The sequence below is a fragment of the Oreochromis aureus genome, linkage group 6 (assembly GCF_013358895.1).
Source record: "Oreochromis aureus strain Israel breed Guangdong linkage group 6, ZZ_aureus, whole genome shotgun sequence".
NCBI lineage: Eukaryota > Metazoa > Chordata > Actinopteri > Cichliformes > Cichlidae > Oreochromis > Oreochromis aureus.
The window spans coordinates 24,730,203-24,753,373 of record NC_052947.1 but is presented as its reverse complement, the minus strand read 5'-3'; the positions used below and the strand labels follow the sequence as shown (position 1 = coordinate 24,753,373).

The 23,171-nt window shown below is 41.1% G+C and overlaps 2 protein-coding genes across 2 annotated transcripts; one reads left to right on the top strand and one right to left on the bottom strand.

The window, feature by feature from the left end:
- Nucleotides 1-602: 602 nt before the first annotated feature.
- Nucleotides 603-2,817, bottom strand: mb (myoglobin). The gene is made up of 4 exons (XM_031741233.2): nt 2,673-2,817; nt 1,986-2,071; nt 1,140-1,359; nt 603-1,034 (listed from the first exon to the last, which is right to left on the bottom strand). The coding sequence occupies exons 2-4, from the start codon at nt 2,066-2,068 to the stop codon at nt 894-896; spliced, it is 444 nt and encodes a 147-aa protein (XP_031597093.1). The 5' UTR covers nt 2,069-2,071; nt 2,673-2,817; the 3' UTR covers nt 603-893.
- Nucleotides 2,818-6,053: 3,236 nt separating this feature from the next.
- serhl (serine hydrolase like) lies at nt 6,054-17,966 on the top strand. Its single transcript, XM_031741243.2, has 12 exons — nt 6,054-6,220; nt 7,513-7,656; nt 8,023-8,136; nt 9,927-9,968; nt 10,062-10,081; nt 10,164-10,238; nt 12,537-12,643; nt 12,717-12,796; nt 12,887-12,921; nt 13,003-13,079; nt 13,169-13,256; nt 15,423-17,966. Exons 1-12 carry the CDS (start codon nt 6,163-6,165, stop codon nt 15,564-15,566), a joined length of 984 nt encoding a protein of 327 aa, XP_031597103.1. The 5' UTR covers nt 6,054-6,162; the 3' UTR covers nt 15,567-17,966.
- Nucleotides 17,967-23,171: the final 5,205 nt, after the last annotated feature.

Here is a 23,171-nt window from a genome sequence, read left to right as displayed (position 1 = left end):
AAACAGGTGATGAGGGGGCTCCAAATTTGAAAAGAGTGAGAAGAGCTGAGCGTTACTCCCCCCCCCCCCCGAGCAACAAGGATAACATTGAACACAGGGACGGGGAGAAAGGAAGAGTATTATCTGTTGAAAACAGCTTCACAGGAAGTTGAGGTAATGGAGGTCCCAAAGCTGCTTATGTGAGGTGCTCTGCATCTTGTCACGTCCACAGATCAGGTGATAGGTCCTAATAGCTCCCTGTGAGAGGGACTGCTAAAGTCTTTGTCTCATCCTGTTCACAGGAATCATGTGACCAAGACTGGAAAGTGAGTCTGAAAGATAATACCCTGCGTGAGAGTCCAACAATACTGAGCAAGTTGGGGGGTTTTGGGTGTCTTTTCGAGACCACGGGCATGCAACACTAAGGGTTTCACTCTTTACTCGCTTATAGAGACAGTCTGACAAGTGTCCTCAGTTGACTTTCAGATCAGTCTCTTGCAGAAATCCTTCGGCCCTTTTTAAATTGATCAAGATTGAGCAGCCACTATCAAGTTTAACTATAACCTATCAGGACAATGCATATTCAAATGTGTACAATGAGGAAAATAAACAGAACTACAATGGACAAAGTAGTGCAGAGAGTTTTATTGTTACGAGTGATTTCAGCATAATGAGTTTCCAAGTTCAAGAATGCAGATCAAGTATTTTATTTAGCTGAAACACAAAGCTGTTAATTTCTGAGTGACACTAGAAGTGTAAAGCAGTCGAGTACAGTAAAACAAGCAACTCTGAATGAAACTGATTCCAGAAAGTGTAACATACAGATTACTGAGGCTTTCAATTTCCCTATAAATCACTTGCATGTGGATATTTTTTATGTCTTCAGCTCTGTATGGAAGAGTAGTAAGTCAGCCTCAGCCTGTGAAGCCCAGCTCTTTGTAGCTGGCCTCAAGGTCAGCGATGACCTTGCTCATCACGTTCCTCAGGCCCTGTTGTCCAGCGGCGTCGAGTCCAGCCTTCTCTGCAAAGACTTTAACGATGACCTCAGAGATCAGCTGGAAGGAGAAAAATTCATTTACTTTAGTCAAGCTCAGTTTAAAAGGCAAGCTTGAGGCGACGTGAGCTACAGTAAACTTTGCCCTCTTGCACACCAAGCTCACCTTGAAGTTGTTAATGGGGATCTTATGCTTTGTCGCATGGCTGTTGGCCAGAGGTTTGAGAATGGCAGCATGGTTGCCTTTGGCCTTCAGCAGTTCGCCCAGTTTCTTTAGCACGGTGGCTCCATGGTCAGCAACAGCAGAGCTACTGGCCAGCTCACCCTGAGGGATGCCGACAAACTTGGGGAACAGCTTCTGGGTCTCCGGGTGCTCCGTGAATAAACTGAAGAGCAAATAACAGAGCGGGTCATACTACACTGAGATCATGGTTTGCATTTTAGCCATTTAGGGTGGGGAGTGTAGAATTTATCATACTTTGAGTACATCACTCTTATGCACAAAATGTTTATTCCAGGCTGTGATAAGACTGGATACAAACACACGGGACCACTTTAATAAGGCCCATCCCATCTCCTTCAGTAGCACAGCTCCAGTGCCGCCATTATGATCCTCAGTATGCTCATGTTTTTGTTGGCACTGGCGGAAGTTTGGAAATTAAATGAGATCAGTTAATGGCGTTTTTCCTCTTGTCCATTAACACAAATTAGAAGGGGGGGAGGAAATCTGAAGCAACTGAATATAACTGAGTCAAACATTAACCGTGACCTTAAGACCAAGAGATTTAATACCTCTGTGTTTTAAACAAACACAAGTGTAGGCATCATAAAAGTTAGTGATGTGGCAGTGGTTGCCAAGTGTGCAATTAGACAGGTGGTGGCATAAATAACACATGAATTCTATTCTTAAACTGCACTGGAGAAGATGAATTTTCAAACTCCTGGCCACAGCTCTGAGTAATGTGACCTACAAAGAGTACAATCTTATTTTTTTCTTTCCAGAGTCACTGACCGGGTCAAAACCAGGCTCCCATAGCCAGTGTAGTCTGCTTCCACTGGTCCCCAGTGCTTCAGAACTGCGTCAAAGTCACCCATGATCTGAGGAGACGAGGGGAAAAAACATTTCAGGACATCTTATCTGGAAGACTTCAACAACAAAAAAAAGTTGCCCGATTATATGGAGCGTGTCAGTTACAGATACAGTTATCCTGTACTGCACTTCTGTTTGGGTTAATGGCTGAGAGCCAACAACAATTTCAGTCAAGGGCAACTCGTGAAAGAGATGGATATGTTACCTCAGATGAACTCAGGGAGTCTGACTGGCAACCTCAGTGTAGCTTTAAATAATTTATTTGAAGTGAAATCAGATTCACTTTTAGTTTGAATGCATTCGAGGTCATGAGAACGCTGCGAGATATGTAAACAAAGTGAAGTTTTTACAGATTATCCCACAGTGCACTAATCAGTCATGCATTTCCTTTGTTCTGCTTACGCTAGTTTATTAAGATAGCTTTTAATTTAGCAGTGTTGGCATTTTACATTTCCCCCTTTTTAACGGAAAAAGTCAAACAGATTCCCAAGCATCCTGAAAGAAAAAAAAATTAATAAAAGTTTAAGATAAATTTCCCTCTGATATCTGATATCATGATATTTAAAAAAAATAAAATAAATTCTATTATTCCAGAATCCATTGCCTTACCTGCAAGCTTGTAATATATCCTGTGTAGTTACACCAAATTCCTCTTGTCCTGACTAACCCCCCCAGAGCTGACCTTTTATACTCCCTCCCTCTGTCCTGTCACCAAGTTTTTGTTTTTTTCCCCCCCTCCAGCTCTCTGGTCAGCCTGCCTCTCACTGCACGTCTCCCAAATGTTCCCAATGCCTCCAACGTCTACCTGGAAACCTAATTCCAGGTGACTTAGCCACTTGGGGCATCTTTGGTGTGTTTTGTGGCTGAGCCATCAAGTGGCCCAGGTAGTCTCATGAGTAAAGTAGATCATTTATCGGGGGAGAGAGAAACAAAGAAAAGAAAAAAAAAGTAGTGCTCTAGTTGTGAATTTAGTTTAAGTGTTACCGTTCCAACCTGCACATCTAGCATTTTAAAGCAATCATTTTGCATTTGTGATTTTAGAGCAGCCTGCTCACATTAGACACAGCAGGTGGATTTCACAGCAATCCCTGCACTAAAACTTCGTCCAGTACTTTCACTTATCAGTTTTTCATTAGCTACTCAAATAGTTCTGCAGTAACACCTGCAGAGATACAGTAATTCTGCTCCATTGGAGCAATTCAAACTCATAGAATCAACGAAATATTGATGCAAAGCTTCACAATGGGTATAATGTGAAGGCAGAACGCACGCTATACTTCAGGATCTTTTCCTGCTTTCATCAAACTCTTCTAGATTCATTTCCTAATTTTGACTTTAGATTCAGATAGTGGGTTTCAATTGTGATAAATTTGATCAAATTCCTTCCAAGAGTTTTAAAATGTCAGAATTGTTTCAGTTTTGATTTTCTTGAGTCTAGCCAGTGATTTTAGTTTACTAGAATAACCCTGCAGTAAAAAGACTTGGGGTCTGTTAACAGCGCTCCTGTCAGCTTACAATAGTCTGCCCTTTTCTTCCATGCTACACTTAAGGACACTTCTACACACATTACTGTGATTACTACCACCTGAGTTTCAGGGGTGGGGGGCAGACACTTAGATTATGATTAATCTAGAAAACCCTCTAATGGGAGGAAGAAGTATCAGAATCCTGACAGTTTTCCCAGTACTTTGCATAGTTTTATATGCAAGAACAGCTGTGCACCATGCCATGTTTTTTTATTGCTAATTGATTCATAATTTCACACTTAAATAGCAACATTTCAACACAGTTAAGATCAGATTACCAGCCATGTTGGTGGAAATACAGGAATCTTTATATCCAACAGCCAAGATTTACTTGTGGTCATGACTGTATGCAAGATCTGATGCACTGTCAATGTAATCAGGGATTTAAAGAGGATGCAATAAAATCCAGATAATACCTACAACCACATGTAAAAAATACCCGATTGAAATTCCACCAGGAGAATATACGTGCAGACAGACACACCCACCAACTCAGAGGAATGCACACCAACCTAGGAAGTCAAGGTTATGTAAGACACCAGCAGCTTAATTGTTTAGTATAAACCTGCTGTAATGTTTTGTATAAAAATCTGAATTTCCTCGGATCATTTACCATGTGCGTAAGAAAAATTAATGTACAAACACACTCATGAATCCTCTAATTATCAGGAAAGCCCCTCTGATGACCAATAGAACCTTTAGAACCGCTTTATTACATTTCCATGGGATACATTTGGATTGTATAGCCGGTTCAAGTTTTGGGTCAGTTTGTGTTGCCGAATCACATTTTCTCAGTGCGTTTGGTTCTGCCCGAGTCCTAATTATTCAGTTTTCAAAAGGGTACACACTGAACAATGAAACCTCTGTTTCTTTTGATTCCAGTCTCAGCCGATTTGAAATGTATCAGATTCCGCTACTGAGGACTGATTGTTTGGTATTCCCTCTAACCTGAAAGCTGAGCCCCTGCGCTGCCCACATGCTTTAATTTATTACTACGCCATTGCACAGGTAGATGCACGGCAGAATTATGCTAGTTTATTCAAATGCAACCAGTAAGAAAAATGCAAAGTGAAATGTCCAGGCTAAGGCAATGCAGTGATGCTGATATGCACACATCGCTAACAAAGTCATATACAACATTCCCATTATAGCTCATTTTAACTAGAGCCCTACTCAGCATGTTGAACTTTACTGCCAATAGCAGTCATTTAGTTACTATATGACAGTAGTCAAACTTTGTAAATGTTTTAGGTTTTGCAGGGAAATTGCATCCCTCTCACCCCCCCCCCCCCCCCAACATAACTGCTAAAGTGCACCGTGTTGTTGTTCACAATGGAATCATCTTGCCTCTCAAGCAAACGGAAAGGGTGTACACACATGCTGCACAGTCCAGCTTGGATGCATTTGAACATAATTTGGAATCAGGTGACATATCTGATCTGAGGTCAAATACAGTTAATGACTGGGGGGAGGCTGCGATCTGCTGCCGCCTTCATTTGTTAAAATTACAAACTAATATAGTGTCAGCTATACAATATTAACCTGATCAGTTTCCTGGGTGAAGTTTGTGTGTTTGCAATTGCTATAATTGAGTATCAGTGCTGCACTAAACATATTAAGAGGCCTTCTTTCGTGAGTCTTCATTCATGTCTACAGGCATACTGCAGGGTTCTGAAGTCTAGTTGAAAGCAGCATTAGGAAAAGAGCATCAATCTGAAGTTAAGTACTGCATTTTTCCAGCATGGAACACTTGCCTACTATCTGCTGCAGCATGAATGCACACTTAAGTGCTCAAGACTAGTGTGGCACCGAAACAATATAGATACAGCCTGCATTTAGAGTGGGGAGCAAGACCAGACAAATGCTCTACCAAGCACTTGCTGCTGCTCGTTAGTGAGCTCAGGGAAATTTGAATAGACAGGTGGACTTTAGCAGCAGCGCTGCAGGCCGAAGAGGGACAAATGAAGTCGGAGTGAAGACAGGCCTTCCACCACTCCATTCCCAGTGGAATTCAGTTTCCATTCTTTTCAGATCACATCTATTTTTAAATTTAGTGTCCTATAACACCTCTTTAACCTCTCCTACACTGCTGAAAGTTGGTGCATTGAGTGAGCTGACCTGTCCCGTCCCACTTTTCCTTTGGCATTTCCTCTTGGAAAATGCTGATCTTCTATTATAATGTTAGAAAATACAGGGATATGCAGATTACATGAAGGGATTCAATATTATGAGTCAATACTGGGCTAATGTTGATAGAAAGAGGGAATAAATAAGGGGGCATTCGACATCTTAAATCCAGTTGTGAGTAAATATCAGTGTATTCCACCAGGGGCCCTCTGCTGGATTATTTCACATCACATTGGGGGGCAAATAGCAAGTCCCTCCTCTTCTAAACTGTGATTGGTTTACACTATAGCTTCAACATGTGTTTAGCCAGTAGAATTTCACTTGCGGTTCAACACCCGGAAGACAACACTGAGTGTCAAAGAGGCCGAAGTAGATTGAAGCAGTTTACACGTTTGTTTAAGAAAAAGTTTTGTCAGGTTTTATTTACAGTGTTTTCAGGCGCTAAGATGATGCAGGCTTTGAAAGGCGTCAGACACGTGACATCCAGCACGATGAAACAAGCAGGTAACCGGCGAGGCTCGTGCTCGTTTTAAATCAGTCCTAAGTGGGGGAAAGAAAAAGACAAATATTGTTTGCAAAGTAGCGACTTCGTCCACAATTAAAGCACATTCGCCTTCTTACAGCGCCGACATGAGCGATAATGTCATTCACAGACTTAATAAATATATCTGGACAGCCAACAGGTTTGTGGGGCAAAGGTTATTGCCCGATTGAACTTGTGATTTTTAAAGTATTGATAACTGTAGGAATTACGTGTGTCAAACATGAGGCCTGGGGTCCAGCACCAGCCCACTGAAGGGTCCAGTCCGGCCCACTGGCTGGCTTTGCAAGTCTGAAAACTGCTGTGAAGTCTCAAATAGCTTTAGTTTCAGTAAGATGTTCAGCTCCTCCTAGTGAGGCGAGGCCAGCATTACTACATAGTTATGACACTGTATGCAAAGTTAAAATTGGGGCTTGGACAAGGTGTTTCAATAGTAGCCTTTTAGAGGCTGTTACCCATTTTATAACTAGATTTATGAATATTTAACTTAGCTGTATTGAAATTTTAGAGCAGATTGAATCATTTGTGGCCCATTAACTGAAGTTTGACATCCCTGCCACTTTCAGTGGTGTGTTGAAGACGTATTGCCAGCTTTGCACCGTTTTCTAAAGATGTGACCTAGTGTAGACAGGCAGCTGAACAGGGCTCCGACCCCATATTAAGTTTAAAGAAAAGTAATAAACTTGCAGAGATAAAAGGCAAATACTCAGGTTTTGGCTTACTTTACTTTGCGCTCGTTGAGAACTTTCCCAAAGTTTTATGGATCCAGAATTTAGTCAAGTCACTCCCACCTGTGGTAAGGTTGGCATTTAAGAAACTTTTGTGAAAACACAGAGAGAGAGACACTAAACAGTCACACAACCATCTTAACACAGGTAAATTGAAAAATGTGTTAAAAGCATTAACCAAAGAAGGAAAACACAATATTCCTGAATCAGTAAAGAAGCTCTCAGCTTCCTTCAAGTCAGGGTACCAATGAGCTGAGCAGGGCTTTTATTCCTGTTCAGTTAATTGAGCAAGTGAGACACAGGTATCTGCAATTAGTCAAACAAAGGTGAGTTAAGGCGTGACGAGACATATCTCACCCACGTCCACCAGAAAAAGTTTTTTTTTAAATGATCGTTTTCTTCACATCAACTAATCAGATCAGCTCATTTTTAGCCTCTTACAGTGTGACTTACAGTTGGTCACATGATCAGAAACTAAACCAGACAGATGTCGCAAGTCTTGTTAAACCAGAGTGCGCTGTGTCCAGTTTCAGAGCTCTCCGTGACAGTCCCGTGGGGGGAGATCCGAGGTAAAGTCTGGGGTCCTGACCACGGAAATCCTGTGCTGTGCCTGCACGGCTGGGCCGACAACTGCGGTACATTCAACACGCTCGTTCCCCTCTTGCCAAAAGGTAAGTGTTTTGTGCAATGCACAGTGACCCACTCCAGTTGCTCCCACTGTAGAAATCTCAGTGCCAAAAATTGAACCTCATGGGCAATAATTCTTAAAATCAGCGGATTCTGCTGCTCAGCTCACTGAGGTGTGTGGCGTTTGGTTAATTTGAGTGTACAGCTTGTGCATACAGGTGCTGCCGCTCAGCTGCTGGAACAGCTGCATCCCATCCAAAAAGACTGGATCTGATGATGACATAATTACCACGGCACTTTAACCAGATTTTACAATTGTAGCTGACTGATTAGGAGTGTTTTTCTAGCTTTGTGTCCTTATTCAGCTGAAAGCGATTTTTAGTTTGTCTTCTCCCTGTGTCTCCATTCAGAGTGCCGATATGTGGCAGTGGACCTGGCAGGTCACGGTCGCTCGTCGCACCGTCCCCCTGGAGCTCTGTACGCCTTTCCTTCCTACTTGATGGATGTACGCAGAGTCGTTGATGGTGTGTGAGTTCGAGGACAGTTGCAGTTAAGCCTTTAAATCCCATCAGAGATATCAGTGTTTGTTCCAGGATTGCAGTTTGTGATCATCGTGTTTTGGCTGAAACTTACATGTTATCCTTCCATAAACTTCTGCACCCCACATTTATAATCCTAAGAGGTCTTTAACTGTACACAGTTGCATTCCCTCATATCCACGGGAATCGCTTTGGTCCATTAGGTTGAGAGAAACTCCGGGAGAAATGTTGTGACAGGTAACATGACATATTTATTGCTCGTTACTGCTCTCAAAGGCAAGCTGCAGCAGTATACAGCCCCTGCAGCCAGCACAGCTACTGGCTGAAGATGCGGATGTGTCTAATGCTCAGGCTATGATGCTATTTATGTATTCATGACTGCACAGTAACTATTCTTCACTGGTCCTGTTAACATGAGCTAGCATTAAGCCTGAGCCTGTGATGACAGGTGTGTAATAAATACACCGCAGGTGTTCGGGAGGCAGTATGGCTGCAGTATAACTGGGCACTACTGCAAACTTTAGTTATAGTTATTGTTAATTTAAATGTAAATAATTATTGTTTTAGTTTGCACTGAAGCAGGCTTGTAGCCCAGAACAAAAAGTTGCGTTTTGGAAAAAAAGTTTAACAATGAAACTCTAAAAATCTGTAAAAATCTTGGCAAAGCTTTCGAATTAGAAGCTGGAAAACAGTGAGGTTTAAAGAGCAAGGGATAAAAAGCTGAAAATGTAAATGAAGGCCAGTAAATGATGTGTGCTGAAATCACATCCTGGACTCGGACTGTTCTAGAGCCGGGGGCTGCTGTGGCTGAAGGATGATTCACTGTGTGTTTTTTGGTTATATGAGACACATAATCAAAACACACAGTGGGATTTTTGTGGTAAATTTACAGTATTTTTATTACAGTATAAAACAAAAGGTTTAAAGGCCACCCGTGTGGAATAGAAGTTGCTGTTTTCCATCAACATGTTTGACATGATGCAAGCCACTTTGATCCATTTCCATAAAAAAGGCACAGCGTATGAAAGAGCTGTCTTGTGTTAACTGACCTATCATTTCTCTACAAGTCATGGCTACTCCTCCTAGTTTAGTTAAACTTGCACGCGGTGATCACCTAATGTGGCTTCACCCAAACTGAACACGGCCGTGGTGGCTTGGTGTGTAGATAAATGCGCCTGTCACATATTTATCTATAATTGGAGTACCACCAACTATCTGATGCGGGTGTTACGCCAAAGCTCAGCCATCCTGCAGTCACGATCACAGCTACGGCCCGTCACAGAGGACTGAAGCAGCCCCACTGTTGAGGTTTCACCCACTCACGCTGTGCTCATAGGCAGTGATGAGTTGCCGCATCATCTGTAACAGAGTGTCATAATACTCAGCCTTCGCTGTGGATCAGAGGGAATGTAAAATATATGAATATAAAAGCATCTGTGGCCTTTTCACAGGACGCTTTGTGAGCTTTGACAGTTTTGGTTTTTTTGTTGTTTTTTTATAAGTGGGCAAACTCTGAGGTAGAGCATACACTGCAGCTGAAAATGCGATGATTTTAATATGAATATACATTTGACATAATTTAATATGCAGTTTATGGATCTAGAAAAAAAAGGCCCTTTAATGAATGTTATTAATTTTGAGCATATTGCCAGAGCTGCCATGCGTCTTTCTGACAGCTGAATCACAGCAGTGAGGATTTCTTTGAGCTAAAAATGGTCTGTGTTCTGTGATGAGATACTGAACCTGGTTGATGATGTGTGAAATTACTCCCACAGCTCTGCAGTGGAGCAAATTCTCCATTATAGGCCACAGCATGGGTGAGTGCAGCTGTATAAAGAATTCCAGCTTTAAAACGTATGTTTAAAAGCGTACGTTTATTTTATTTCTCTGTCCACCTCTTTGTATTTCAGGTGGTAACGTTGCAGGAATGGTAGGTGACTTACGATTAAGACACATTTGAGAGTGCTGTGCTTTATTGGGTGCCATCATTGTCCATGTGGCTTCTTCCGCAGTTCAGCGCTCTGTATCCGGAGATGGTGGATGCCGTTGTGCTGCTGGACTCCTACGGATTTTTACCTACAGACCAGGTACTTTTTTCTTTTTTCGTTTTTTTTCCTTTCTTACTCCACATCTGTTTTCATAGGAAACATTATTCAACAATACAGCAGCAGATGATACCCACACATTCTCTGACTCACCCAGTTTACGGTTAACCCTGTACACCCCCCACCCCCATCCCAACCTATGTAGTGGTACATTGAAAGAATTAAAAAGTTAGAAAAGGGTTAGGGTAAAGGTGTTGGATATACATGCCAGACTGAAGTAGTTAAATGCTCACTTTTCACGTCTTACCTCACCCAAAGTGAATTTGTAAGTGACTCTTGCGTCACTGGACTGTCTGGTTATACTATATACACACACATAGCGTCTTTCAAGCTCACTCAGAACTCAGTCCCTCAGATCCTGTGGTAGACCAGAGCCTGGGGCCACTGTGGCATTGTTGTAGTATGCAACTGAACAGTAGCTGCGTATGATTTACTGTTTTCCACAAATAATATGCCTTGAAATATTGGCCTGTCCTCTGGTGTGCCTTTGCCAGTGCAGGCCACTAGCAGCTCAGTGGGGAGAGCACAGGTGTAGCGATGTTACGGTTCTAGCAGGTGTCCCAGTGAGCCATGATGGCTAACCAGCATCCAGGAGTGCAGCCATCACTGGTACACTGGTTATCAATGGTTATTTCTCCCCAAAACGAGATGTCTGCTGCGGGGGGGAATACAGTCTGTTCTGTCCACCACGATTTTCTTCCCAGCTTCTTCTAGAAATGCTGCATAATAATTGATTTCCAGTCCTCATGAAATGTGGGTTGCTCTTGGGGCATCAAGGCACACCTGACTCTGTAGATTATTCTAGTTAAGTAAAACTACATATCAGAAAAATGGTCAAACCTTTTCTACACAACCTGTGGAAGCTTTGGTTCAAATGTGACTGGGAAACCTGCGTGACTGCAGTAATGTTATTGTTAAAGTGGCAATACAGTGCCGTGCAAAAGTCTTGAGTCGCCCGTCATTTCACTTTACTGCATTGATGTGTGTGTTTGGAAGCATTGTCATACTGAAAAATGAAACTGTTACCAGTCAGATGGGGTGGATCAAAATCTGACGATATGTTTTTGTTTTTATAATTCCATTAATTTGACAAGATCTCCAACACCACAGGCTGTAATGCAGCTCCAAACCAGGGCAGAGCCTCCACTGTGTTTTGCAGATGGCTCTAGACAGCCTAGATAGTCAGTGTTGTCCCTCCTCCGTTTATACTGACAGCAACTGGAACCAAAAATATTGAATTGTCTAATTCATCGCTACATGTCACGGATTTTTCCAGTTCTTGTGTAATTTAGAGTCAGGAGAACTACTTTTCAAGACCACTTTAAAACATTACAAGAAAATCTGGCTCCTTGGAAACAAAATAGAAAGAAATAAAGGGTATTGCAAGACTTTTCCGCAGCACTGTTTGTCACCATAAATACAATTCCCGTCAGAGGCTCATTTACACCCTCTTGTGCATCATGTGTACCCATGAAGGGAGAAATTATAACACTGACGTATCTCTGATTACTTCTTCCTGAGTGAAGTATGATTTTTAAGCACCCTTAGGCCTCTCACTGTGTTTGTATTATCTCATCCAACCTGCTATTATTTAAATTATCCAGAGTCTTCTGTGTAGAAAAAGAACAAACCTCTTAATTACAGCTAAAAATGGCTGTTATGTGTGAAATAAGAGCTGTCTGATTTACTCCGATGTTTCTTTTCCAGCTAACAGAAAGATGACCTGAACCTGGGTGACGCTTTCAAAAGTGGACAACTATTTATTTATTTATTTATTTTTGATGAACTTTAATGCGACAGCTTCTTTTATAGTATGCAAGAAGGCTGCTGTTGTCTAGCAACTTCATCTAAATTGAGTTTTTCTCCTGAACACGTTGAGGTGTGGCTGAAAAGTAGAGGAGGTGCTCGGTTTCTGAGAGCATATAATTTGCAGTGACGAGAAGCCCCCCTCAGAGAGAAACACCTCTCTGGTGACCTCTAGCTAATTATAGTTTGATTTACACTTCAGGGCTCCATGACTTCGTGACAGTGTCTGATGAAGTCTGGATTGTGAGAAAATGAAAAATGCTGTAGGCGGTTTGACATTTTGAAAAGCGTTGCATTTAAGAAACACTTTCGGCCACCAGTGTAATTGAGTCTGGCGCGGTTTTGACCTTTAGGCCTGGGCTAAGGCTTTACATTATATTATTGCATATTGCATGTCTTCATATTATTCCTGTACAATTCACCCTTATGAGTCGTTTTCAGTTGCTGTCCTTATTTATCTCTGTTCCCTCGCAGAAGGAAATGCCCAAACTGATCAGGCAGGGGTTCGAAGAGATGCTTCTGTTTGAAAAAACGATGGAAGAGAAGAAGAGAGTGTACACTTATGAGAAGGCAGTAGAAAGGTAAAGCGCCTTCGCTTATCGGCAGTTTTAAAGGAGTTCACTCATGCGCTAACTTTGTTTTTGCAACCTTCAGGTTGATGTCTGTAAACCAAACTCTTTCTGATCGCTCTGCGAAAATCCTTCTGGAGCGAGGTCTGGTTCAGGTTGAGGGAGGTGCGTGTTTATCTGCCTCTCGTTTACCTTTTATGTTCTCTCTTTCTTTTTCCCCTTATGTTTGAAGTGTAACTTCTCTTTCCCTTGCAGGAGTTGTGTTCTCCAGAGACTTTCGTGTTAATCTGGTAGGTTTCCCCTGATCATTTCTACCCAAGCTGTCATTTGCAGCAGATGGTATAAACGTGCACAATGTTTCTCGATTTCAGAAAAACATAGCACGCATCAGTTTGGAGCAGAGTCTGGAGCTGCATTCGAGGATAACTGCCTCTGTCCTAGTTGTTCTGTAAGATGGTCTCCTGCCTCTCATTCTCTTATTGCATGTGGAAAAAAACTAAGAGACTAAATAGATTTGCAATTTTTTTGTCTTTACAGAGCAGAAAGTGGCTTGGAGAAAATGTTTGCTGAAAATGAGGAAAAGAAATTTACATCAGCACTTCTTCAGGCCTACAGGGACAAAAATGTGAGTGCACCTAACAGTCTGTTTGTGGAAAGCAGGTATGTTTGCATCTCCGTGTTTATTTTTAGCCGTTAAGCCTGCGCATAATTGTGCCTAGCAGACAGGCAGCTGCACGGATGCTAGAGTAGCAGTGCAGTATGAGCTCAGTGTCTCGGTAGCAGCAGAAATTTATATAGCCGTGAATCTCAACACTGACCTACATACAGGAACTTGGTCAAGTGCTGCTGATGAGGGAGAGCAGAGGATGAGTTTCCACCAATCGTCTCCACTGAGTGGGTTTCTTTCCCGGTCAGATTTTCACTGAGCAACAAAAGACAAGCGTGGCATGTGGTGAGCACAGTGGAGCGTTCAGCTCTATAGATTCAGCTCTTTCCCTCAGGTGTTTGTAGAGATTAAAGTAGAGATGTGAGAGGGAACGTAGGACTTGCATTCGTTAGGCGCCCAAAAATATTCCAAATGACTTATGATGCTGCTGTAAACATGGAGGACTTCAAGTTTACAAGTTTAACACACAGTCATATAAAATGGCTTTTCATAGGAGCCATGAGGGTAAGTAGCAGCCAAGTGCTGCTAATGTAATGCAGTTGATTAACTGATAATCGGTAACTGTGGTTAACTCTATCGAATCAGAAGCTGGAACAAGTGTGTGTTAACACAATGCATCAATGCATCTCGGACTGTAATGGGCTTAGTCCATCCATCCATTCGCTTCCGCTTATCCTTTTCAGGGTCGTGGGGCGAGAGGCAGGGTACACCCTGGACAGGTCACCAGTCTGTCGCAGGGCCAACACACAGGGACAGACAACCATTCACACTCACATTCACACCTAGTGACAATTTGGATTATCCAATTAACCTATCCCCACAAGCTGCATGTCTTTGGACGGTGGGAGGAAGCCGGAGTACCCAGAGGGAACCCACGCAAACACGGGGAGAACATGCAAACTCCACACAGAAAGACCCCGGCCTGATGGTGGAATTGAACTCAGGACCTTCTTGCTGTGCCAACCACCGTGCCAACCACCGTGCCAACCACCGTGCCAACCACCGTGCCAACCACCGTGCCAACCACCGTGCCAACCACCGTGCCAACCACCGTGCCAACGTGCTGCCCGTAATGGGCTTAGTTAGCATGTTAAATGTTAAACTTCGTGATGGCACTATAAGAAAAAAAGACTGAACACGTATGGCTACCTCTTCTCTGTAAAAAGAATATGGCAGCACATTTTAGGTTTGCAGAGGTGCTGAACAAATCAAATGACTTCTGGAACTAAAGTAGAGATGTTTGACCACAACGCCAAACACAACATATCAGCACAAATGTCTCATACCAACAGTGAAGCACGGAGGAGGAAGGGTAATGATTTGGGCTTGTTTTGCGGTCACAGGTCCCAAGCACCTTGCAGTCATTGAGTCAACCACAAACTTCTCTGCGTACTAAAGAATTCTGGAGTCGGATACGAGGCGATCTGTCAGACAGTTAAAGCTTGGCTAAAATAATACCATGAAACAGGACAAGCATCCCAAGCACAGCAGAAAACAGAACGACTGAAAAAGAAAAGAATCAAGTTGTTGCAATTGGCCAGTCAAAGTCCAGACGTCAGCCCGACTGTAATGTGATCTAAGGAGAGCTGTGCATAAATAAATGTCTAACTGAACTAAAGTAACGTTGTAAAGACTTTTCAGATTTCGTCTAAGTTCATGACCTCATAAAAAAAGGATCTAGCATTATGCCATTGGTTTCCATTTTGAATTCTTGACTTGAGCATTTTGGCGCAGTATTCTTGTTTATATGAAACCAAGGGCATGCTCAAACCTGATTAGCTGTGCCATATACAAGGTTCACCAGTGGGTTTACTTGAAATGTTGTGCAGCAGTGGGAAATGGGCTTCTGAGGTTTCTCATTTGGTGGATTCAATAGTGATTGAGACCTTAAACTCATCATGACAATGTTTAGTGATTTCAGAAATAAAAAGAGAACTAGGGTCAGTTTTTGCAATCAGAGAACTCGCCCCCTGCTGGGCAGTAACAGGAATGATGGTTTAAGTCTATTTTACTAATGTGCTTCACAGCTTCTTTTTGCGGCTCAAGTGTCTGGAAAGTTCTTTATTCCATGTCGAAAGCCCGCTTTATTCACCATCATGACTGGTCTCATCTCTGTGCTTTCAGCATGCCGTGGTGACTGTTCCAGGTGATCATCACATCCACCTGAATAAGCCTGACATCGTCGCTCCAGTTGTGTCGGACTTCCTGCGGACCAAAGTCCTCTCACGCTCTGCTACACCAACTAATGGCCAGACCTCTAAGTTATAACAGACCAGTTACTCCTCGAGTCACGTCACACTGACTCTACTGCTAATCCTGTATTTATACTGTACTATTTACACAGGTTTAACTCTGGTGCTTAAAACTCACTCGGCTGGTCGTCTTAGTGGACTCATGAATTATTTAAAGCATTTTAAAAGGTAGCGATGCTGCTGATTTAAATGAGAAACCATAATTTTGTCATCACTGCCATCTCTGTCTGTTAACTCAGGCTTTCTGCCTAAGGCTCTGCACTCACCAACATGAGGGCATCGGACGTTTGAGTTCATTCTTCTAGTGCGCTGCCTGGAGCATGCACCACATACTCCAAGCACAGGCAGTTTCGAACACATTATACCACATTGGAGCTCTCAAACTGTGGCCATATTAAAGTCACACAGGTGAAACTGGATGAAGGGGTTTGTCATTATCTGTTAATTCCTCCCACACAATCAGGAGTTGAGCCACCAAACGGTACATCTTGAAGGCCTCTGAAGGTTCTCATCTATATCAGGTATTATTAGGTCCTGGTATTGCCTAGCAACCACCTAGCAAGAGGCTCAAATGACTGCTTTTTAGCCTTTACATTCCTATAACACCTTATAAAATTGGCTTTAATTTCACAACTTTTTATTTATATCCACAAAAGCTGAATTATGCATGTTGAGCAACCACCTAGCAACAGGCTAAAAAATATTTTTAGCATATGAACAACATCGCTTATTGTTTTTACTGTTCTCCCTGTGATTAAGTATATCAGTTTGCCCACAGCACCAACAGGCCAAGCAATACTGTAGCATGGGCACGTGTATGTTTCTCTAATTTGTTACTCCTCGTCTCCTCTGTCCTCCCCGGAAATCGGTCTCAAGTGTGCCGTGTTTAAGGATGTCTCATTCCTAAAATGCATCTGGAGGACAGAGGAGAGAGGAGGCAGCACAGGTATGGCTTTGTGGTGGTTCTTTTACCTCTAGCGTAGGCCATAAAAGCTAGGATATACAAACCGTGCTGGACTCTTTAAACAACTGCTCGTTTCATCCTCCAAGTGTTTCAGTTTTTTAAGATGATCATACTTTCTACTCTTCAGTGTTTCTGTGAAAAGTAATATCTGTTCACGTTGTGGCATGTTGTGAATTTAAGCATTTTTGTTTTTAAATATGCTGTGATATCCTAAAATACAGTAGTAGCCTTTAACAAAACCATGGGCAAATGATGTGGCTGTGCTACATCATGTTTCAGTGCATCCTGCAGAGCCAGTGACACCATCAGCTGAATTGCCCCTTGCCTGCTGCCTTTGAGGAATGATTGGGATTCACTGTGGCAGCTCAGAAGTCTCACCAGTGTGCTGTGTCATTAATATTTTAGCAAGTGTACGGTTTCTCAGATGTGCGACCACATGTTTAATCTCAAAGGTTAAGTGAGAAGTGGAGAGGAACGTGTGTACCAACACAGAGAGCAGAGGACGAATCGTGACTTGAGTACTTGAGTAACGACTATGATTTCCTATACAGGGCGTCTTTTTAGTAAATCTCAGTTGCTGAAAAGGTTTTATTTTGAAAAAACATCAATTGACCCATAAAAACAATTTCTGTGCCTGACGCACCTTTTTTTTTTCTTACATTAAACTGATGGCATTAATTGTAACTGTCTTACAGTGTCTTTGTTCTTCATGAAATTATAAAATCTTAAAAATTCATTTAAAGTTTTGTGACTTTCTGACAGCTGTTGAAGCACTTGTGAGCTTGGCAACATCAATTTGAAAACAAGCTCAAGAAAAGAGGGAAAAACGGTCTTATCATAGATGTCTCGTAACTTTCTATAATGTGTCCTGATTGTGGGTAAACCTTTATGTTTTTTTATTGTTTTATTTTACTGCAGTATTTCAGGGACACCAATGCTTAAAATATAGTATTTATAATAATTAAAATTTAATGGTGCATACATTTTTTTTTTTTATTAGATTGATGTCATATAGGTTGAACCGTGGGCGGCCACTGTGGCTGTTGCAAATTATCCAGGCGTCTTGTTTTACGCTCCAATTTTAAAAACAACAATAATATTAACAGTAAAGTTTATTTATAAAGCACTTCTCAAAAGGATGATTATAAAGTCCCTCCCAGAATAAAAGCAGAATAAAATAAAAGAAACTAAAAGGAATAAATTACAAACCAATTAAAATAAAATCACAAGATTCAAGAGGAATGTCAAAATAAGAACAAGGTAATGTTATTCCAATTTTAATGAAGAACATAGCTTAGAAATCTAGACATTAATCCTTTAAGTGTATCATATTTGATAAATGTGATTCTGAGACTACTAACATAAAGTGCACAACTGTTTCTAAGCAACGAATTGTACAAAAATGTCATATGTAGCAAAAATTGTACAAAATAAAACTCATATGCAAACTTATATTAAACTTCTTTGTGTTTATGTTCAAAATACACTCCAGCATTAAAAAATATGAGTTTTCTGCCAATTAATGTTTCAGTCTTTACGAATAAGCATGGTAAAAAAATATAAACTCTAGAATAAAAGTTATGAAAAGCCTTACAATACAAATGAGCTTCCAGCAGTGATTTAAAAGACGACACTGATGACGTGAGCCAGTTTTCCTCAGGCAGGTCATTCCGAAATCAAGGAGCCCTAACAGCAAACGCTCAATTGCCTTTTGTCTCTCAGCGTGAGTTCACAGGTTTCTGCCTGAGGATCTGAGGCTGCACACTGGTTGGTTTGGGAACAGCAGTTTGAACGTGTAATGTGGTGCCAGGCCAAGAAGGGCTTTAAAATCAATTCTAAAAGTAATGGGCAGCCAGCGCAGAGTCATTAGGAGTGGTGTAATATATCCAGTTTTCTTGATTCTTGTAAGAAGTCTGGCTGCTCCATTGTGCACCATCTGAAATGAGTTGAATGCTTTCTGATTAATACTTGTTAAAAGACCACTGCAACAATCTAAGCGAGAGGAAATGAAAGCATGGACGGAGGCATATACTTACATGTTTGTTTGGTGTTCTGCGGTTATCCATCCTCTGCATTAAGGAGCCAGGTGTGAGGAGAGTCTGTCTCTCTTCTGTTTGTCAAATTCAAAGTTAAAGGAATGATTCTTCAGAAGTTTTTACTACAGAAAAGCGACTGGAGTCCAGTCTGAGAGTTCAGTTGAATTAGGGCTCAGGTTGCTTCCTCCTCAACCTGACTCTGACCTTCAAACAAAAACCTGTCATTTTATATAAAGAGGAGCAAAAGTTCATCGCATTGCAGTGAAGGTTTGACATACTGATCAACTACTTTTCAGATGAGTTCTTTGAATTAATTCATCAGTTTCTTTGACTCTCTGCTTGTTAGCAAACAAATCTTTGAGGCTTTTATCGGGCGTTTTAAGTTTCTGTGCTTGAGGAAGTGTCCAGAATCCTTTCTTAGATAAAAGTACCACAAATACCTCAGTGTGGAAATAAATTAATGTTTGAACAAAGCGTGATCTACTCAAAGCATCACATGCAAGATGTTTTAGTGGATACCAACTCATATTCGACAGGGCACCACTCTGTAGACTTCCTTCCTAAATCAAGACAAATCTGTGTGCAGCCACCGTCCCTCTCATAAATAAACTTGACAGTAATCTGATTCTGCAAAAATAATAAAAATAAACTCACTTGTGTATATGCGTTATATTAAAATTAACTTCTGTTGTTGATCTTTCACAGTTTCAGCCTTAACTTTGTGTAAGAACTTTGTGTCTGAGCTGCATACTGAGGTTGTGTGGTGTCCATGCTCAGAGCTCGCTGTAGGGTTCCCAGGGGGAGGGATCATAGACTGTATATGAAAGAGGGAGAGATCAGAGGTAAAATCTGGAGTCCAGGGTCGTCCTTTGCTTTGGTTAGCTTTCCGGCTGGCCTGACAGCTACATTCAGCACTCTCCTCTTGTACCCAAAGGTAAACTGTACTTAAAGGTCAGGAGGCTTTCAGGAAATTGAACAGGGTTATAGTTGTTCGATCCATAATTTAATTATACACGTCCTGGAAATTTCCTTGAAAACAAACTCAAATGAATAAAAATATTTACATTTTAACTTTGCCTTTCTTTATATTTTTATAGGAAATGGTAAATGGGTGCAAAAACTGATTAAAATAGGCAAAGGTAAATTAAACTATAGCATAAAAGGTAAAAACTTCGCTTGTACAATTAAAATGTTCATCTTTATTCTTTAAAACGTTCTTAACTCTCTTAGGCAGCTTTATTGTCATTTCTTTAAGTAGTCTTCAGGGAAAGTTCTCCAGGCTTCTTGAAGGACAGTCAAAGCTCTTCTTTGGGTGTTGACTGCCTTTTGTTCCGCTCTCTGTCAAGATGATCCCACACTGTGTCTGTGAAGGTTCTCAGTCATCCAGGTCATCGTAGTCTAAGGAGCTTGGAAAGAAAAGCGTCTGGACTTCTTTAAGTTGCTTGAAGACGTTTCACCTCTCATCCGAGAAGCTTCTTCAGCTTGCGGGGATACTTAGGGGGCCCATTAGGGGGCCCATTGTCCCTCTCGGGGAACACTCCCACAGGGCTTAAATCTGGGACTCTCCACCATCTGACCCTAGAGCTGAAGAAGCTTCTCGGATGAGAGGTGAAACGTCTTCAATCAACATAAAGAAGTCCAGACTCTTTTCTTTCCAAGCTCCTTAGACCATGATCCACACTCCTTCAATAATGTTGACATTAGGGCTCTGGGGAGGCCAACTCATCAGTGCTCCATTGTTTGAGTTTTTGTATGCTTTTATTGTATTGGAAATGTATTTGGGATTATGTCTTGATGCATGCTCAATCATCGAGGTAAGTAAATCCCCAAAAGTTGATTCTGTTCATCTGGATGTAGCGTTTTCAGTGGGAGAAACGTTTTGTCACTTCTTCAGTCTCAGCCGAGTGTCTCAATGGCTGTAGACACTCGATGTCGTACCTCTGTCCTGACCTCCTCCATATACATCGATCATGATTTGAATAAAAAAAATTCAGATTTGGATTCATGCTTCAGTCTTTTTTCCCTGCTTACCTAACTTAAGAATAGCTTCTTGACACTGTGAAGCTGAGACCATTATCAATGATCAGGCTTCAGCAAGCAGTAGATGGATCAAATGAAAAGCCCATTTAAACCCAAGTAAAAAGATATATTTAAAATGTGGTTTAAACGTCAGGTGTGATTTTCAGATCCTGTTCATCTGCTACTTCTTTTGTTCTCCACTTGTATGGACTGAAAATATGTGAAAAAGAAGCTGGAGCTTTAGGAGCCCTGGGGAACTGTTACTCAAGATCACTTTGAAGATTACGAGAAACTCTGGCTGCTTGGAAGTAAAATAGAAATGAAATGAGGGGTGACTCAAGACTTTTGCACAGTATTTTATTGTATTAGTACATAGAAACCGCTATCCTGATTATCTTTAATTTATCTAATAATAAACGCAAAGTCATCAAATAATAAGACAAATATTTGTTGAAATCTGTTTATACCTGTAATTTTAATGAGTACATGAGTTAGGTTTGGGATTTGAGTTTTATTCCATTGTGTATGTAGAAAGACTCACAGAGGCTGTGCGAGTTTATGGAGCTGAAGAATAGTTTTATCCAAACAAAATTAAAATTTTAACACAAGCTTAGATCTCTGCTGGTTTATTTGTTTGTTGCCACTGAAAGACTTTGGGGAACTAAAATTGATCTCAGTGTTCTTTGAAATCTGCCTTTTGAAGATGTGTGAAAATTCACTCCTGCAGCTCTGCAGATGAATTCTCACACATTGGCCTCTGCTCACCACCAAAGACCCGTGTTAAGTAGAGGAGAATTTATTTTAAGCTGTGATTTGTGTTCTGCTCTATTGCAAATTTAAGCAAAGCATCAGTTAGGAAATGGCCTGAAGTCAAGCTAAGCTGCGACGCCTGCAGATCATGAGATCTCAATACCAGCCCACATCACCTACAGCTACACATTCAGTTGGCAAAACCCAAATAGAGGGATGGATGATTTGTGCAATTTGAGCTTGCCTACACTTTGTGCACACCTGCAAGCGGCTTTGCAACCCATTTTCACCCTGCTTGCAAATATGAATCCTCCTGCTATCTGTGGTGTTCCTGACTGAGACTGTTTAAAACTGTTTCAAATGCAAGTCTCGTGATTCTATCTATTTACAGGCATCTCTTTGGGCTGATTTGGTTTTATTGCCTCTTTTTTCAAATATTATAGAGGCAAATTTGGTGTGATTTCATTTGTAGTATAATTATATGAACTGTTGTGTAGTTTTAACAGTTTTACTGCACTTTATGAGGATGTTCAAGCACTTCTGGACTGCAGATTTAGTATTTTAATGACTTTTACATTAAAAGTCACCATGGAGGACAGGAATTACTACATAAAAAGCAAAGACTTTTTCCACTGGGATTTAGAATTGTTTATATTTCCATCTCTTTTGTATTAGTTTAATCCAGTCTTTCCAGTATCCTCTTGTATCTTGTCAAGTCTTTGTCTCTGTTAAATGAGTGCTAGTCTAGTTATTTCCTTGTTTATTTTGTTAGTTATTTGTCTCTTGTGCCTTGCCACTGGTTGGACTTCCCTTGTTATTGTCTTGATTCCTTTCAGCTGTGTCTTGCTACCCTGGAGTTTCTACTTCCCTTGATTACTTAATTTAAAACCTTTGTTTCCCCTTTTCCTTTGTCTGATTTGCTTGGCTGTCATACTTGTGTGTTTTTGCTGTTGAAGTGGCATCACTGTTGGGTTTCTTCATGGGCTTTGTATTCTTGGAACTACTTTTCTACCACCATTTAAAGTTGTGGTTTGGAGTCCTTGCATTTGGTTGACTTCCTGCCTGTCCTTCACAGTGTTGGGTGTTATATGTCACTGTAATCAGATTACTTGTATTTGTAATATTAAATTCAATAGTCACATTAGTCACAGGTATGTTATTTCTCACATTACAATGATTCTAAACTTATATTTGTGTGCCTTTATTTTCGTAACAATCAACTGACTTTAGGCTATGTGCAGGTCGATTGGCTTACAACTTCTAAGAGGTGGAGATATGGATATTACTTTTATTTTTATCCTCAAAAGGATAAAAATGTAACCTTAAAGTCCCCAGCCCAAAACGACTGTCTACCGAAAAAAATATATAGTTTCCATGTCATGCTCTCTGAGCTGGTTTTCAGTTTTATGTTAAAATTTGAAGACGACACAAAAAAAAGAGAGAGAGAGAGATGGTGTTTTTTTGTTTGTTTGTTTGTTTTTTTTCCCGGTAGGACAGGAATCTGTGTCAGTGCGTGGAACTGTAGTCTGAGGTTTATTTATAGTCTTACCTTGTAATCCTGTGACAATGCTTATTGAGTCATTTTACTGAGTACTGCAAAGTTATGTAAGAAGTATTGTAGTAAAAAAGAGGCCACATAAAACAAGAAGCTACATGATAGTAACAAACAACTGAGGGAGCGTTTCCTCCATGTTTCAGTCAGCCAAGTTCTCAGTTCATTTTCTTATGGTATCCCACAGGTGTTCTCTTGGATTTGGTGCAGGTAAGACCAATGCAAGCTTCTTCTTTTTTTCTTTCTTTCCACAGGCATTGCTTTGTTATTATCCCACTGAAATGTCTGCTTCTTTATTGA

Coding starts and splice junctions, on each gene's coding strand:
- mb (XM_031741233.2), bottom strand. CDS start 2,068: ATGGGTGACTTTGACGCAGTTCTGAAGCACTGGGGACCAGTGGAAGCA. Junction 1,360..1,985: donor GGGAGCCTGGTTTTGACCCG/GTCAGTGACTCT, acceptor TTTGCTCTTCAG/TTTATTCACGGAGCACCCGG. Junction 1,035..1,139: donor TCCCCATTAACAACTTCAAG/GTGAGCTTGGTG, acceptor TTCTCCTTCCAG/CTGATCTCTGAGGTCATCGT.
- serhl (XM_031741243.2), top strand. CDS start 6,163: ATGATGCAGGCTTTGAAAGGCGTCAGACACGTGACATCCAGCACGATG. Junction 10,082..10,163: donor GTGGTAACGTTGCAGGAATG/GTAGGTGACTTA, acceptor CTTCTTCCGCAG/TTCAGCGCTCTGTATCCGGA. Junction 12,922..13,002: donor GAGACTTTCGTGTTAATCTG/GTAGGTTTCCCC, acceptor TCTCGATTTCAG/AAAAACATAGCACGCATCAG.